The 15632-nt window shown below is 50.3% G+C and overlaps 2 protein-coding genes across 2 annotated transcripts; one reads left to right on the top strand and one right to left on the bottom strand.

Annotated features, from left to right (window-relative positions):
* Nucleotides 1-107: 107 nt before the first annotated feature.
* LOC133344569 (uncharacterized) lies at nt 108-7322 on the top strand. The gene is made up of 2 exons (XM_061554562.1): nt 108-220; nt 5821-7322. The coding sequence occupies exons 1-2, from the start codon at nt 198-200 to the stop codon at nt 7157-7159; spliced, it is 1362 nt and encodes a 453-aa protein (XP_061410546.1). The 5' UTR covers nt 108-197; the 3' UTR covers nt 7160-7322.
* A 2984-nt stretch (nt 7323-10306) lies between these two features.
* On the bottom strand, nt 10307-14913 carry TMED6 (transmembrane p24 trafficking protein 6). Its single transcript, XM_061554437.1, has 4 exons — nt 14323-14913; nt 13297-13426; nt 12459-12604; nt 10307-10822 (listed from the first exon to the last, which is right to left on the bottom strand). Exons 1-4 carry the CDS (start codon nt 14539-14541, stop codon nt 10601-10603), a joined length of 717 nt encoding a protein of 238 aa, XP_061410421.1. The 5' UTR covers nt 14542-14913; the 3' UTR covers nt 10307-10600.
* Between the last annotated feature and the right edge of the window lie 719 nt (nt 14914-15632).

Genomic DNA, 15632 nt, shown 5'->3' with positions numbered 1-15632 from the left:
CACGCGCTCACGACGAGTACTGCCGAACTGCCCCGCGGCTCCTCCATCGCGCACGGCAGTTGCTGCTGCTGCCATCTGTGCGGCGCGACCGCTGAAGCCGCCCCACCGCCCGACTCGCGCGAGAGGAAATTGTCTCTCGAGAGGACGAGGAGGAGGAGTTGCCCACAGACATTTGAACATCGGAGGAGGTTTGCACCATGACCCCGACTGCCAAGAGACGGTGAGAGCCCTCGTCTCTCTGAGCATTGCCACTGCGACCGCGGGCTCCACTCGGAGTGCTTCGCTTGGACCCTGCTTCCTCCTGGCTTAGACACACACACGCACATCATTATCATCCTAACAACACAGCTGTTGTTTCTAGACCCGAATTACAACACTTGAACATTAATATTTACCTTTTATTTTTCTGTACTCGACTCTTCTCCTTCTCTTCGCTCCGTCTCCTCGTTTCATGTTTCTCTATTTGTTACTTTCGCTCCGAACCCAGAGACTCTCGTGACGACGCCGACACCCTCGGCTCGGCTCCTGCCGAGGGCGCAGCCTGCGGGAATAGCTCCGCGCTCACAGCAGCGCTGCTCCACATCTCTCCGCCTCCCTCACCACCCTCTCCCTCTCTTCCTCCCTCTCTGCCCGTCTTTATATTTACTTATTCCTCTTACCAGCTCTCCTCTCTTCTCCGTTAAATTTCGTTTTTTTTTCTTATTGTTTATTATTTTAGCGGCGGCCAATGTTGTCGGGAAGGCCGCACTCTTCACTGCCTCCTCTTCCCTGAACCACGCGCTCGGGGGGCACTCAACCCTTCACTCACTCACCCATCCATTCACTCACCCATCCATTTACTCACCCACCCACTCACCCACCCACTCACTCACCCATCCATTCACTTACCCACTCACTCACTCACCCATCCATTCACTCACACACTCACCCACCCATTCACCCACTCACCCATCCATTCACTCACCCATCCATTCACTCACCCACCCACTCACCCACCCACTCACTCACCCATCCATTCACTCACCCACCCACTCACTCACTCACTCACCCATCCATTCACTCACCCACTCACCCACTCACCCACTCACCCATCCATTCACTCACCCATCCATTCACTCACCCACCCACTCACCCACCCACTCACTCACCCATCCATTCACTCACCCACCCACTCACCCATCCATTCACTCACCCACTCACCCACCCATTCACCCACTCACCCATCCATTCACTCACTCATCCATTCACTCACCCACCCACTCACTCACCCATCCATTCACTCACCCATCCATTCACTCACCCATCCATTCACTCACCCATCCATTCACTCACCCACCCACTCACTCACCGACTCACCCACTCGCCCACCCACCCACTCGCCTACTCACCCACTCACCCACCCACTCACCAACCCACCCATTCACCCAGACATCGCATACAAATCAGCCCCCAGTACTATACTTAAGACGCTTGACTCAATTTATCACTCGGACTTAATATTTGCATTGAACTGCCCATATAGGACCCACCACTGCGATCTCTACATTGAGTGAAACTTAACTTCTCTTAATGATCGACGGCTTGTGCATCAGATCTCATTTATTCATGATGTACTTACAAAAATATCAGCAGACTACCTGCTGGATCTCCTCACTGTTTCGAAGAACAAATGTGACCTAAGGTCTTCGCTCATGTACCAGCTTCGCATTCCTTATTGCCGTACAAATACTGGAGGAAGGGACTTTTCTATTGATGCCCCCAGGGTCTGGAATGCTATCGCCAATAAACTGCAACTTGGATCACTACCTATGAGATCTTAACTGAAAACTGCTCTAGAGGAGTTGTACACCCCTAGCTGCCACTGCAATTCAGAGTGGACTGAAATCATATGTATCATTCCAGATGACTGCTGCATGATCTTGAGTTTTGATTATAGTGTGCTGATCTTTAAAGGTAGATTGAAAAATGATGATACTGATGCTCCTGCTGTTATGGAGTGACTCATGCAGCCAGCTCTGGCTGCAAAGTTTGGTCGTACATGTTGTGAATATCGTTTATTGTTCATTTTAATCACAGTTCCTATGATCACTGTTACATTGTTTTATAGCTTTATTTTGGTGATTTTGAAAACGTTTTGGTTTAGCCATGTTTGTTTGTTGTAGTACAGAGTTAGATGATAACTTTTATCTAAATTGTCTATTGGTTGTTATTGTTTGACTTGCACCCCACTGGGATTTTTGCAAACAGTGTTGAAATACGGTGTTTTTCTGGAAGACTTTGCTGTTTTTTCCTGGATGTTTCTGTTGCACGTAGTCATTTTAAGATATTCTTTGTTCATGTTTTGTTTGTTGCGGTTGCACCCGAGTCAAGAGCCGCATGGCTCACATGGTTATACCTAATAAATGAAACTGAAAAACTCACCCACTCACTCATTCGTCCACTCACACACCCATTCACTCACCCATTCACTCAAACATCCACCCACCCACTCACCTACTCACTCACTCACTCACCCACCCACTCACTCACCCACTCACCCCTCCACTCACTCAACCACTCACCCAGCCACTGACCCACTCACTCACTCACCCACTCACCCCTCCACTCACCCAGCCACTGACCCACTCACCCACTCACTCACTCACCCACTCACCCCTCCACTCACCCAACCACTGACCCACTCACCCCTCCAGCGTGGTCGCCCACGATGCTCCCTCCGGACTCCCTCCCGGGCCGCGCCGTTGACCCCGCCACACGGACACGTGGTGTGTTCGCAGCAGCACCCCCCCCCCACACCCCGCTGGCCCTGTGACATGTGTGTGTGAGGGTTCCTCTTTGATACCAACACGAGCCTTTTGCCCGTCCATGGACGGGTGTCTCGCAGTAAATCTGAAACTTGCACGCAAAGAGCAGACCGCGACGTGATATCCATTGCATCAATTCGTGTGCAATTTGTCAGGGCGCGGTGATACAGACTTGTTTAATTTTAAGGTTATAATCCCTTGTTCATCATGACGTCCTTTTTACTTCGATGTCTCAACAGCGTGATGGAGATCACGTGACGTGAGGGTTCTGCCTTTGTAGTGAGGGTTGTGAGTTGACGCAGAGGAGGGGGGAGAGGAGGCGCCTCGACCCCCCATGTGGAGTGACGTCACCCGATAATTATTATTAATGGGGGGGTGACCATTTGCAGGACGTCACCTGCTCATGATTATTAATGAGGGGGGGGGGCATGTGGAGGACGTAACCTGTTCATGAATATTAATGAGGGGGGCTGGTCGACGTGGAGTGACGTCACGAGCGTTGCACACAGACATTCTTGGCTCATTATAGTAGCTAATAATAATGGGGGGGGGGGAGTGTCTATTTGGAGGACGTCACCTGCTCATGAATATTAATGAGGGGGGCTGGTCGATGTGGAGTGACGTCACAAGCGTTAAGGATAGACATTCCTGGGAAAACTCGCCCCCTCATCTCAATTTCCGATGCTAAAATGCTCCTCCTCCTTCCCCTCCTCCTTCCCCTCGTCTTTTCTCGTCTCGACTCCTGTCATTCTCTTCTTCTTGGTCTTCCAGCCGACGCTTTCACTCCACTGCAGCAAATTGAAAAAGCTTCGGCCCCCAATCCTCTGCTCTCCATTGGCTGCCCGTCAACTGCCGCTCTTTATTCAAACTCCTCACCCTCGTTTGCAAATCGCTCCATCGTCCTGCGCCACCCGATCTCGCTTCCCTTATTTATTATTTCGCTCCAACTCGGCCCCTGCGTTCACAATCTCTATCATCCCTCACTTCCTCCTTCCTGTGCTTAGTCACGTTCCGTTCCGTGACTCTTCTGCCTCCCCTCCATTGGAATAAACTCCCACGCCACTTTAAACAGGCGACTTCACTAACCAGTTTCTTTCCTCCCTTAAGACTTAGCTATTTTCAATCGTGTATCCCACTACTAGTTCCTGACCTCGTCCTTATAACCTAAACTAGGGGTCGGCAACCTACGGCTCCGGAGCCGCATGCGGCTCTTTACGAGCTGCTTCTTGACGATATGTACGTATGTACATAGATGCATTGCGGCTCTTGAAATACTGAATTTTGTACCGAATTGGAAAGAAATGGCTCTTCTTGTTATTTTGGTTGCCGACCCCTGACCTAAACCATCCTCCCCCTTCCATTTCCAAACCTCGCCACTCCCTTTTCCTATCATCACCCTTCCTTGCCTTCTCTTACCCTCCTCCAATTCTGTTCTCATCATATATAAACAATCTTGGATTAAAGTTAAATCACTCATAATTACATCTCTTTGCCAACACGATTTTGATATAATTCAATATTAACTGTGATCAATAAAATTATCCTTAATCCTAAAAATATGGAGAACATGGTTTCTTCCTCAAACAAAAATCAAGTTTCTTTCTCTTCACCTATTATAGATGCCAGAAACAACACCATTGAACGAACGGGGTGCTTCAAATACTTGGGATTACTAACTGATTCAAAACTTACATTCCAACCCCATATTGATCACTGCCTGGGCCTCCTTGAAAACATGCTCCACTGGACTCGCTACTGCCATTGGCACTCCATCGCCAGCGCTTCACTGTCCTTTACACTGTCCTTTACAATAGAACAAGTTTCACCAGCATATCTTAAGAAATCAGAACTCGATACTGAGAACCCTGCCAGTTACCAGTCAATTACTAACCTCTCCGTGGTGTGGAGGTGAGTGGTTGTGGTGGTGGTGGGTGGTGGTGAGTGGTGGTGAGCGGTGTGGTGGTGGTGTGGTGGTTAGTGGTGGTGTGGTGGTGTGGTGGTGAGTGGTGTGAAGGTGAGTGGTGGTGTGGTGGTGAATGGTGGTGGTGTGGTGGTGAGTGGTGGTGAGTGGTGGTGGTGTGGTGGTGAGTGGTGGTGGTGTGGTGGTGAGTGGTGGTGGTGTGGTGGTGAGTGGTGGTGGTGGTGTGAAGGTGAGTGGTGGTGGCGTGGTGGTGTGGTGGTGAGTGGTGGTGTGGTGGTGAGTGGTGGTGGTTTGGTGGTGAGTGGTGTGGTGGTGAGTGGTGGTGAGTGGTGGTGGTGTGGTGGTGAGTGGTGGTGAGTGGTGGTGGTGTGTTGGTGGTGGTGTGAATGTTAGTGGTGGTGGTGTGGTGAGTGGTGGTGGTGGTGGTGTGGTGGTGGTGAGGTGGTGAGTGGTGAGTGGTGGTGGTGTGGTGGTGAGTGGTGGTGGTGTGGTGAGTGTTGGTGGTGTGGTGAGGTGGTGAGTGGTGGTGGTGGTGTGGTGGTGAGTGGTGGTGGTGGTGTGGTGGTGAGTGGTGGTGGTGGTGTGGTGGTGAGTGGTGGTGGTGTGGTGGTGAGTGGTGTGACCAGGTATTGTTGTTCAACTCGACATCCATTAAGCGTTGCCATGGAGGATCGTGCTGGTTTTTTTTCCATTTATTTCCAAATGGAAGTTGAATTTATCTTTTCACGCACCCATATTCGTACCGTATGCATTGCCATATTTAGTTTATATTTGTTGAATTTAAATGTTTTGAAATACCATGGTTTTTTATTGTTCCTGATGTAACCCTGCTAGCCCTCGCCAAAGAGGTGGTGATGATGATGGTGGTACGTCTCAGCGCCTTCAAGTCATCTCATGGCCCATTGAATGATACATTCTCTACTTATTTCCGTTGTTTTATACGTTTGTTAATTTTCACTCACATCGTCTGTTAACCCACAACTTTGTAAGCCACACACATCTTGAAACATAACACATGTAGGTGTTGTATGTAATAAAATAGTGAATTGCATTTGTGAACCTAACCAATTCATCAATTTCTCGTGTGCGCTGCAGGTTGAACTCTGCAGTTTGTGGTCACGTGAAATGGAAGGTTTTGGTGGTTTTGTCGCTTTTCGTGCTCGTGTGTTTACTGCTCAATCTTCGCAGCACCTCGCGGATGTTTGTCAAGCTGCGGAGAAAGCAGAGATTGAACGTCACAGTGGAATCCTCCCGGTGTTTTTCGCAAACGGAAATATTGCAACCGATTCCGAACGGGAACGCCCTGGTCGTGTCGGCGTATTTAGACTCGCGCCAGGAACCGGGATCAGTGCGCGTCCTGGCCATTGTGAAGAGATCTTCCCCCCTTGAGCTCCACTGCTACTTTGCATGCCGCAATGGAATTTTCGTGGGGGCTTCCCCAGCCGAAGTAAATTTGTTTCATAATCACTTCGGCTTTCCTTGGGCCGGAGCTCATATATTGTGCTCCTTGCATGATAGCCCGTGCGCCAAGCCGGACAAAGTGGCACTTGTGCCCTCTGAACAATCTGATGGGCAGTGCTTCGTGGCAAACATTCAAAACGCAGCCCCACCACAACCAGAGGACAGCTTCACCCACGACTTTGGCGTCTGCATCTCCACCCTGTTCGGAGGCTACAACAACGTGCTGCAGTTCACGCAGGCCATGGAGATGTACCGGCTGCTGGGAGCGGGACGCGTCACCATCTACAAGAGCAGCTGCGGCCCCGAGTTGGGCCGGGTGCTGGCCCACTACGCGGCCACTGGTCTGCTCGAGGTGATCCCCTGGCCAATAGATCGGCACCTCACGCCGTCCACGGGGTGGACGTACCCAACTCACCCGGGCGACGTGCATTACTACGGACAAATAGCCGCGCTCAACGACTGCCTCTACCGGCACATGTACGACACGCGCTACCTTGTGATGAACGACGTCGACGAGATTATAATTCCAGTGGAGTGCACCAGTTGGGCTTGCCTCATGATGCACCTCAACGGGATCTACGATGCCGATGTCTACAGATTTAATAACCACGTCTTCCCCTACACGGTGGTGGACGACTTTGGCCGTGTGTTTGATAGATGGAAGGGGATCCCTGGCCGTAACATTCTGACGCAAGTTCGCCGTGAACCAAACCCGTTCTTTGTATTCAACCCGACCAAGATGATTCTGAATCCGAGGCAGGTTGTCGAGACGTCGGTGCATCACGTGGTGTCTACCTTTGGCCAAAGGGCGTTGGTCTCGAGTTCACTTGCCAAGCTGCACCACTATCGATCGCCCGAGAGGCCGAATCTCAATAAACGGGATCTCATCATCGACCCCGTGATGTGGAAGTACAAGGCTGCTCTCGTGAGCAACGTGAGTTCCGTGTTGCACAAAGTGGGGCTTCTCCGTTAATTATTAAGTGATTTTTTTTTGTGATATAAAACCAATAAAGTTTAACTCGTGGTGCTGCCTTGTATCACTCCAGGGCACGTAGGTGCACGCGTTCAAACATCGCGTTTTAAAATGTGATCTCCCTTCTCCACACCTTCTCGTGTCTGCTGCATTTGGATAATGCGAGTAACATCCTGAAATTTGTGGATTATTTTTTTCTATGTTTTATAACGTTTTGGAAATTGTAAAGACTGCAAAAGGATACGGTGTAAAATAAATAAATAAATCGCGCATTTTCCACTTGTCGAGGTTTTTTTTAATGAAAGTTGACATTATCCAAGTTTCTGTAGGAGGACAATAATGCTTTCAATTTCAGACATTCATCGCTGTCACGGATGTATATGAACTCTCTAAACCCGGCAGTGGTAGCTGCAGTGTGTAAGTTTTGGCATCTGTTTGCCGTTGCTGATTAATAGCCATACGACGGCCCCGAGCCAGTAATAGAGTAGCTTGTGTTCAGTGAGCACAAGTTACTGAAGCTAGTTATTAACGTTAGTTTTGTAACTACATAAAACGAAGAGAATCCTAATGTAGGAAGCGCTTGCTGACGAGTGAGACCGGGCAGCGCTGGACGAGGAATCTCGCACGCGCCCCCTTCATCCACTCAGCCAATGAGAGCGACCCCCTCCCGCCTCCGTGATTTTATTATCACGGTTCTTGGTCGCAATTGAATTAAACAACAACCATCGTGTCATGCTCTTTGTTCTCCAATGTTATGAGTTCTTAGCCAGGTGAGAACTCGTAAGACCGGGATACAGCCTCAGGCTCCACCTCAGAGAAACCTCACCACAGACATCTCGAGTGAGGGCATCGCTCAGAGCACCGACGTCCTGGAGCTCTTCTCTGTCAATCACCCGGACTGGGAGCGCAGCAGCAGCAGCAGCAGTAGCAGCAGCAGTAGCAGCAGCAGTAGCAGCAGCAGCAGCAGTAGTAGCAGCAGCAGGCAGTAGCAGCAGCAGTAGTAGCAGCAGTAGCAGCAGCAGCAGTAGTAGCAGCAGCAGTAGCAGCAGCAGCAGTAACAGCAGCAGCAGCAGCAGTAGTAGCAGCAGCAGTAGCAGCAGTAGTAGCAGCAGCAGTAGTAGCAGCAGTAGTAGCAGCAGTAGTAGCAGCAGCAGCTCCTGCAACGTGCTCCCCCTCCTCGTCCCCCACCTCGTCTGATGCCGGCTCTTCCTGCCAAGCATCTGTGCCACCCTGCACCGCTATTAATGCCCCGAGAGAGTTTCACATCACAGCCCTCCTCCTCGCCCCGTCGCCCACGGACCTCCGGCAGCAAGGCACTCCGCGTTGAGCTGGGTGGTCACTCAGCTACGTGCGTGTGGCATCGCCTCCATGAGATGGTCACGTAACCAAGTGCGCCCATGGGCTCCTACTCGAGGGGACCCCAGATCACGAATAGCTGAGGAGTAGATGGCCGTGGCCAGTGTCCTTAACCATTCGCGTTTTTTGTGGTATTATAACAAGAAAAACTCACGTTGACCCTGCAACATTGGTGTGTTTGTCCGTCCCTGTGTTCACTCGGGACACAATAGTGTGTGGAAGTAAACTCAACACATTTATCAGAAAGAAAAACACTACTGTATAATAGGCAACGTTTTGGAAAATGCTCCTTTATAGCACGCCAACACAGAGGCCCGAGGGATGGGGTGGGTGGATACTACTTTACACCATGGGACCTGGTGATTTAAAAAAAATGTTTCCTACCTGGTGAACGGGTTTTAAACTAGCAAGTTAATAGTATGCCCAATGAGAAGTTGTTAATGCACACACGTTTGACGTCGGTGTAGGTGTCAGAGGGTATCGCAAGAAGCGTGGGATCGCAGAGGGGTGCCGGCAGGGCCTGCCCTTCGTGGCTAACCGACCCGATGCAGGAAATAAAAAGATAAATTCGCAAACTTGCTATTTCGGGACGTGGGACCAATTGTTACGTAAATGTTCCGATTGTTGTTATTGGTACGTTTGCATACCCAGGATAATCCTCACTGAGTCTCGAAGACTCTTTTTCAGGAGGGTCCTGCCAAGTGTTTTGCAGTCGGGGTGCGCTGTTCCTTTGCGACAGCCTTGCCTGCAACTCACTGGGGGCATTGGGCGGTGGGTATTGCCTGAGAACCACCCTTGTGGCGGGCGTTCGATGGACAGTGCAAAGGTAACTCGAGCGAGCTGTCACCAGTGGGAAAGCCGCCAGCTTTAGCATGCTCGACGTGGAGTGTGAAATGAAACACTGTACTGCAAAATCTCCCGGATTGAAACACGTGTATTTAACATTAACGCCATGAAAATGGAGCTAAATGGCAATGTCGGGGTTTGTGTAGTTTTTACTCCCCATCCTTTGAAGGAACGCAGACGACTGATTTACTCTACGGCTCATCGTTTGGGTTGCGTGGCCGCAATTGCACGACTGCGGCTTGTCTTGAAATCCCCATTCATCAAGGAGATGTGCGCAGTGACAGCTTGATGTGAAATGGCTCATTTACGTCCACTTCAAAGTGAAATTCTGAACGCCCGGTGTAAAAGTGTAATTGCACTTTTAAATCAAACGCAATACCTCCCGGTTTTTGGATGATGAATGAAAACGTTACGGTAACCTACTATTTTTTCATCGGTACAGTTAATTGGATTCATCTAATGCACGGTATATTTAACATTATTATTGGTAGAGTTGAAATCGCTAAAGTGCTCATTATGTAATATTTTGAACAGCAGGCATGCAACTTCATGTATTTTATAACATTTCAGTTGTATAAATTGCAAACTTTTGATACGTGTAAATTATTTTTCCAATAATGTGAATGTTTTTATTACTCGAATACAACCTGTTGCCGTGACTATCCCAGGTAAGAGTTCATCTTCCTACTTGGTGGCTTTCTTCACGCCACTTCGGTGTAGAGGTTCCACCATTATTTATTATTTTAACGATTTTTTTCAAATGTTCTTACACAAGCAAATTGGCGCACCACATTAAAGAGCCCGTTCTGCCTCAGTGTCTTATTAACCTGTAATTGCTCTTGCAATTCCCTATTCAGGGAATCTCCCGTATGCTTTTAGCAGCCTTAACCTCAAGGCCGATGGGAATAGGATAAGGATCGCAACAACCTCGTTGTGGATGTCTCATTGTCTTTATTGATATTCATCGCCGCGTTATTCACCATAAATGCCTACATTGCAGGATATTTGCTACAAAAGAGGAAATTATACGATAAACGGGAATATTTAAAAATGCTTACTTTATAAAAAAAACTACATTTTAATTCCGACTAATGTAAGCAACAACTACAGGTAAATTAAACAATTACATGGCACAACTTCAATGATCCCTAATGTCCCACTCTTCCATCGGGCGGCACAGCGAGGAGCTATGTTTTTGTACCCGCCTGTTCCTCCTTCCCGTCCCAAGAGAATTGTGAGTTAGCAGCGAGGCGTCCCCTGGGGCGTTCGGAAGAGCGCTCGGAGCAAGAGCGTCTGCGTGACGCCGGCGCCGATCACGACGATGCTCTGCAGCGTGGACCACATGTCCACGAGGGCGACGGTCTCGTGCAGCATGTAGATGTCGATGCCTCGACGCACGCGCATCATGTGGTAATGCCGCCACGTGGCAAACATATTCTTCTGCACGTGTCGCGATGTGAACTGCACGCACGAACACACCGCACGTGGCACGAGTCCAGAGAAAAGCAAAATGCAGTTATGGGTCTGGTGGATGTTTTCTGAAAGTCACACGGGAATTGCATAAAGGGTGAGTAGCAACATTTCTCTCGCATCACGAGCATTCCCATCGGCATTCTATACACATAAGAGTGATCTCCAGTCACGTTTTCCTAACGAATGCCAATTTGGATAAAATGTCTCAGATTTGTCTGTATTTTTATGCAAAGTGTCCGTATGAACGACTGCACCATTGGGCCGAGGCAGCACCACACAGCACCGCACAGCACCACACAGCACCGCACAGCACCACACAGCACCGCACAGCACCGCACAGCTCCACACAGCACCGCACAGCACCACACAGCACCACAGCACCACACAGCACCGCACAGCACCACACAGCACCGCACAGCACCACACAGCACCGCACAGGGTGCAAAGGTGGGTGCTGCTCTCCGACTTGGCACACTGGGTGGAAAAACAATCAACTGCAGCCTCTCTCTCCACTCAGAGCCCTGTTCAACAAATGATATGGCGATGTCGCTGCTGCTTTGGCAGTGGTGTACAAGCACGAATAACAAACTCAACATATTTGTCAATAACACTGTGGCCTTGAAAATAAAAGTGAATCATCGGCGATGTGTCCGGCGTTTGGCAATGTGTCCATGAGCTCGATGCTCACCACGAGAGTTCGTGCGATGCTGCTGCTCCTCCGCTGAAGGAGCGCAGGCTACAGTGGTTGACCACGTGAGTCCATAGTTCGAGTTGCATGGCCACAGTCGCACTGCTGTGACTTGGCCACTGATGGACCCGCGGACCTTGCAATCAAGACGAGTGGGGTGGCGTGCCGGAGCGATGCGTCTGAGATGGTCAACTGCAGAGGTCGTGCGCCCTCTATTGGGCGCGTGCAGTCTGGCTGAAGTTCACACGGTGGGGTTGTCGCCGGCAATGTTGCGATTTGTGCATTAATGGTCGTGGGTCTGGCCACATTTGTGTCGTTAAGAGCATCCACCGCCCGACACAGCCAGCCAAGTGCAATGTCCACGCGCACGAGCGTTTGACGAGCCAATTGCGATCGCTCCAACTCACTCCCCGATGGCGACTTGAAGAACAATCGACTTCCATATTATAGAGGGTTTTTTTAGGGTAAGATTGCGTAAATATAAATGTGTCGTTAAATCCGCCACCACCCGACGCAGCCAATTAGTAAGGGTTGTCACGTAAACACTTCGCGTAAAACAAAACAAACCTTACTAACTGGCTGTGGCGGCTTTGACGACACATTTATATTGACGCGATCTCACCCAAACAACCTCTAATTTTGATTTGGAGCTTTCGTGACTGCAGGTATTACTCTTTGGTTCTTTCGGTAAAGTCACGTAGAAAGGAAACAAATTAAATAATAGCATACGACCGAAACGTCGTATGCTATTATTTAATTTAATTTCTTTCTACGTGACTTTACCGAAAGAACCAAAGAGTAACCTCTATTTTGCGTAATATTTCTCGCGAAAGCCAAGCACGTGTGAAACACTCGACTTGCAGAAGAGCAGCAGTCCACGTGGCCGGGCCGGGTGACGGTGACTGCGAGTGGCGGTGTGGGTCGCACGTCGCAAACCTCGATAGCGGCCAGGGAGTCGTTGCGCTGCGCCGCCTCGGCCTCTCGCTGCTCCGCCTCGAGCTTGTAGAAGATCCCCAACTCCAGGAAGACCTGCTTCTTGCCGAAGCGGGCCGCCGAGTTGTCCACACACACCTCGTAGGCGCCTGGCCGCACCGGTACAAGGTCGAGAAAGAGGGGGGCGATTGGAACACTTAAACACACACGCACACGTGTTACACTCTCACACACACACGTGTTACACACACACGCACACACGTGTTACACTCTCTCACACACACACACGTGTTACACTCACACTGCACACACACACGTGTTACACTCTCACACTGCACGCGGAAACGACTGGACATCTGTGAAAAAGAGCTTTCTCGCTCATCGGATTCCTCCAGTATCAATACTGTTTCTCTCATGGTTCCTAACATTGGACTTGCAAAACAGAGATTCTTGGTTCGATCTCCCGGCACAGAGGTTTTAAACAACGGGATAGTTTCTTAAATGTCCTCTCTCCCATGCATCTGCCGCTGTCCGTGATTGGGTTCCGTGCGATGGGGTAAAGTGTGAGCACACTCACCTCTACCACGACGTCTGGTGAGCGTGAAAGGGTAGGACAAATATCCTCAAAACCGGGGTGCTCTCTGGAGCTCACCAAAGCAGAATCGTGGCACACACTTCATTGTACGAAAGGTCTTGGGAATGTTCGGCATGCGGCCGACAAACGCAATTTCTGTTGGATTCCAAATGCCATTCGCACAGACACACGGAGATGTCCAGCAAGCACCGACTTGCTCCCCCAATTAGCGCACACACGTGGAGATCCCCTGCACGCTGCGCGTACCCTCAGTCGTGACTTGGAACTCGATGGTTCCACGTTGTCTCTCGTCCAGGTTCGCCTCGAGACGTCCCGACGGGCTACGCACGAACGCCCTGACAGCGTTCTCCTGCTGGAAGCCCAACGTCCACTGCACCTGAGACACGTGGACACACAGACGCACGTCACTCCCTGCGGGGGGTGCGAGACCTGTGACACGACTGACGCCCTCATTCTGGCGAAACGGACGTCGTTAACTCGAATCCAGTCCGTATTTACGTAGAACTTCTTTCGCACCGTACGTAGCCAAGCGTGCTAAACGGAGGTCCGTTGAGAAGAACAACAATCAGTTCAGCTAAATGCCGAAAACAAAGTCCCTTGCAGCACCAGAAACCGATCGGACGAAATAAATGTTGAAAGCCTGAATACCTACACGTGACTTCCTGCCTAGAGACCAAAGGCAGTAGTAGTATAAAGTAGTGTAGGTATCGCAACTCGTTGGGCATGATATTTCCTCGTCCATCTGGTGAGGGCCCACCCGCCTACGTGAACTACAACAACCCTGTGAGCATTAATGAATGGAATGAGTTTTCAACATGACTCTGAGCTGCAAAAACATGCGGGCAGCTTTAAGCTATTCCGCAATGCAGAACGGGGAAAATAACTGCAGACAACGTCGGATAAGAGGGAACCACGGAGGTTGCGGTTGAAGTGAATATTTACGAGCGGTGGTGCTGCAGTTAACGCGCTGCGCTGCGCTACGAACTCGGCGACCCGAGTTCGATTCCCACTCACGGACAACACAAGTGACGATTATGTGATACGGTCCTGGACCCCCTAGGTCGACTCAGCCTCAATGAGCGCCTGGTGCGGTGTGTCAACATCACCGCCGGGGATACAAAGGCGGACGGGCGTGGTGTTGGCCACCTAATCCCCTCGTGTGCCGTTCTGGCCTTCATAGGTGATCACTAACAGCACTTTCCCCAACAGTATGTTGGTGCTACACGGGGGATATTCGTCTTTGTGTGTGTGGCATATCGTGGCCCCTCTTACCTCAAAGGTAAAGAAGAAATCTCCACCAGGACGCGCCGGGACGAAGTAGCACTCCTGCTTGCCTGCGGCCACGTGCACTGCGAAGTCGTAGCGCGTGCTGCCCTGGTGGTCCCCACTCCACGGGGCCTGCGAGAGGACCAGCGAGCGGGGGGGCATCGTCAGGGCCAGGCCGAGGAGGAGAAGGCAGGGCAGGAGTGGAGAGACTCCCACGCTGGCCATGATGTGTCTCGAGTCAGGCTCGGTGTTAGCGCAAGGGAATGGGTGCTACCGCAGGCAAACGCCGCCGTTTTTATGCCCTTGGGTTTGGGAAAACAAGCAGGTGCCTTTTTTTGTGACATCCACACCCCACGTGAATCGATAATTATCATTCGGGGTCACATTTCCATGAAAGTAACGTGTGATGACGATGAATAATGTCGTTTCACGATAATAGTTATGATGAATAAGGTGGCATTAATGACAATTGTTATGATGAATCAGGTAGCGCAGACAATGTGTGATGGAGTTTTATGTCCAGGACGTCATCACCACCACCATCACCACCATCATCATCACCACCACCATCACCACCACCACCATCACCACCATCATCACCACCACCACCATCACCACCACCACCATCACCACCACCATCACCACCACCACCATCATCACCACCATCACCACCATCATCACCACCATCACCACCACCACCATCACCACCACCACCATCACCACCATCATCACCACCACCATCACCACCATCATCATCACCACCACCATCATCACCATCACCACCACCACCATCATCACCCCCACCATCATCACCATCATCATCACCACCACCATCATCACCATCACCACCATCATCATCACCACCACCATCACCACCACCACCATCATCATCACCACCACCATCATCATCACCACCACCACCATCATCATCACCACCACCATCACCACCATCATCACCATCACCACCACCACCATCATCACCACCATCACCACCACCATCATCACCACCACCAGCACCACCATCATCACCACCATCATCACCACCATCACCACCACCATCACCACCATCACCACCATCACCACCATCACCACCACCACCATCGCTGCTGTCACCGCCAACACACGAGGCAGTCGCGCACGTCTGTGGAATATCGTTTGATCTTCGTTTGAGTCATTAATGTTTTACATATCCATGCAATATTTGTATTGGCTATATATTATTAATTATTGCCAATATATTACCGCATCCCCGATTAGTACGGTTGGCTACGTACGGTGCGAAAGAAATTCTACATACATAGATATTGCACAACTAG

Source organism: Lethenteron reissneri, chromosome 20 (assembly GCF_015708825.2).
Source record: "Lethenteron reissneri isolate LAM-NWPU_2019-01 chromosome 20, ASM1570882v1, whole genome shotgun sequence".
NCBI classification, from domain to species: Eukaryota; Metazoa; Chordata; class Hyperoartia; order Petromyzontiformes; family Petromyzontidae; genus Lethenteron; species Lethenteron reissneri.
The sequence above is the reverse complement of the archived record's forward strand: the minus strand, read 5'-3'. Positions and strand labels throughout refer to the sequence as shown.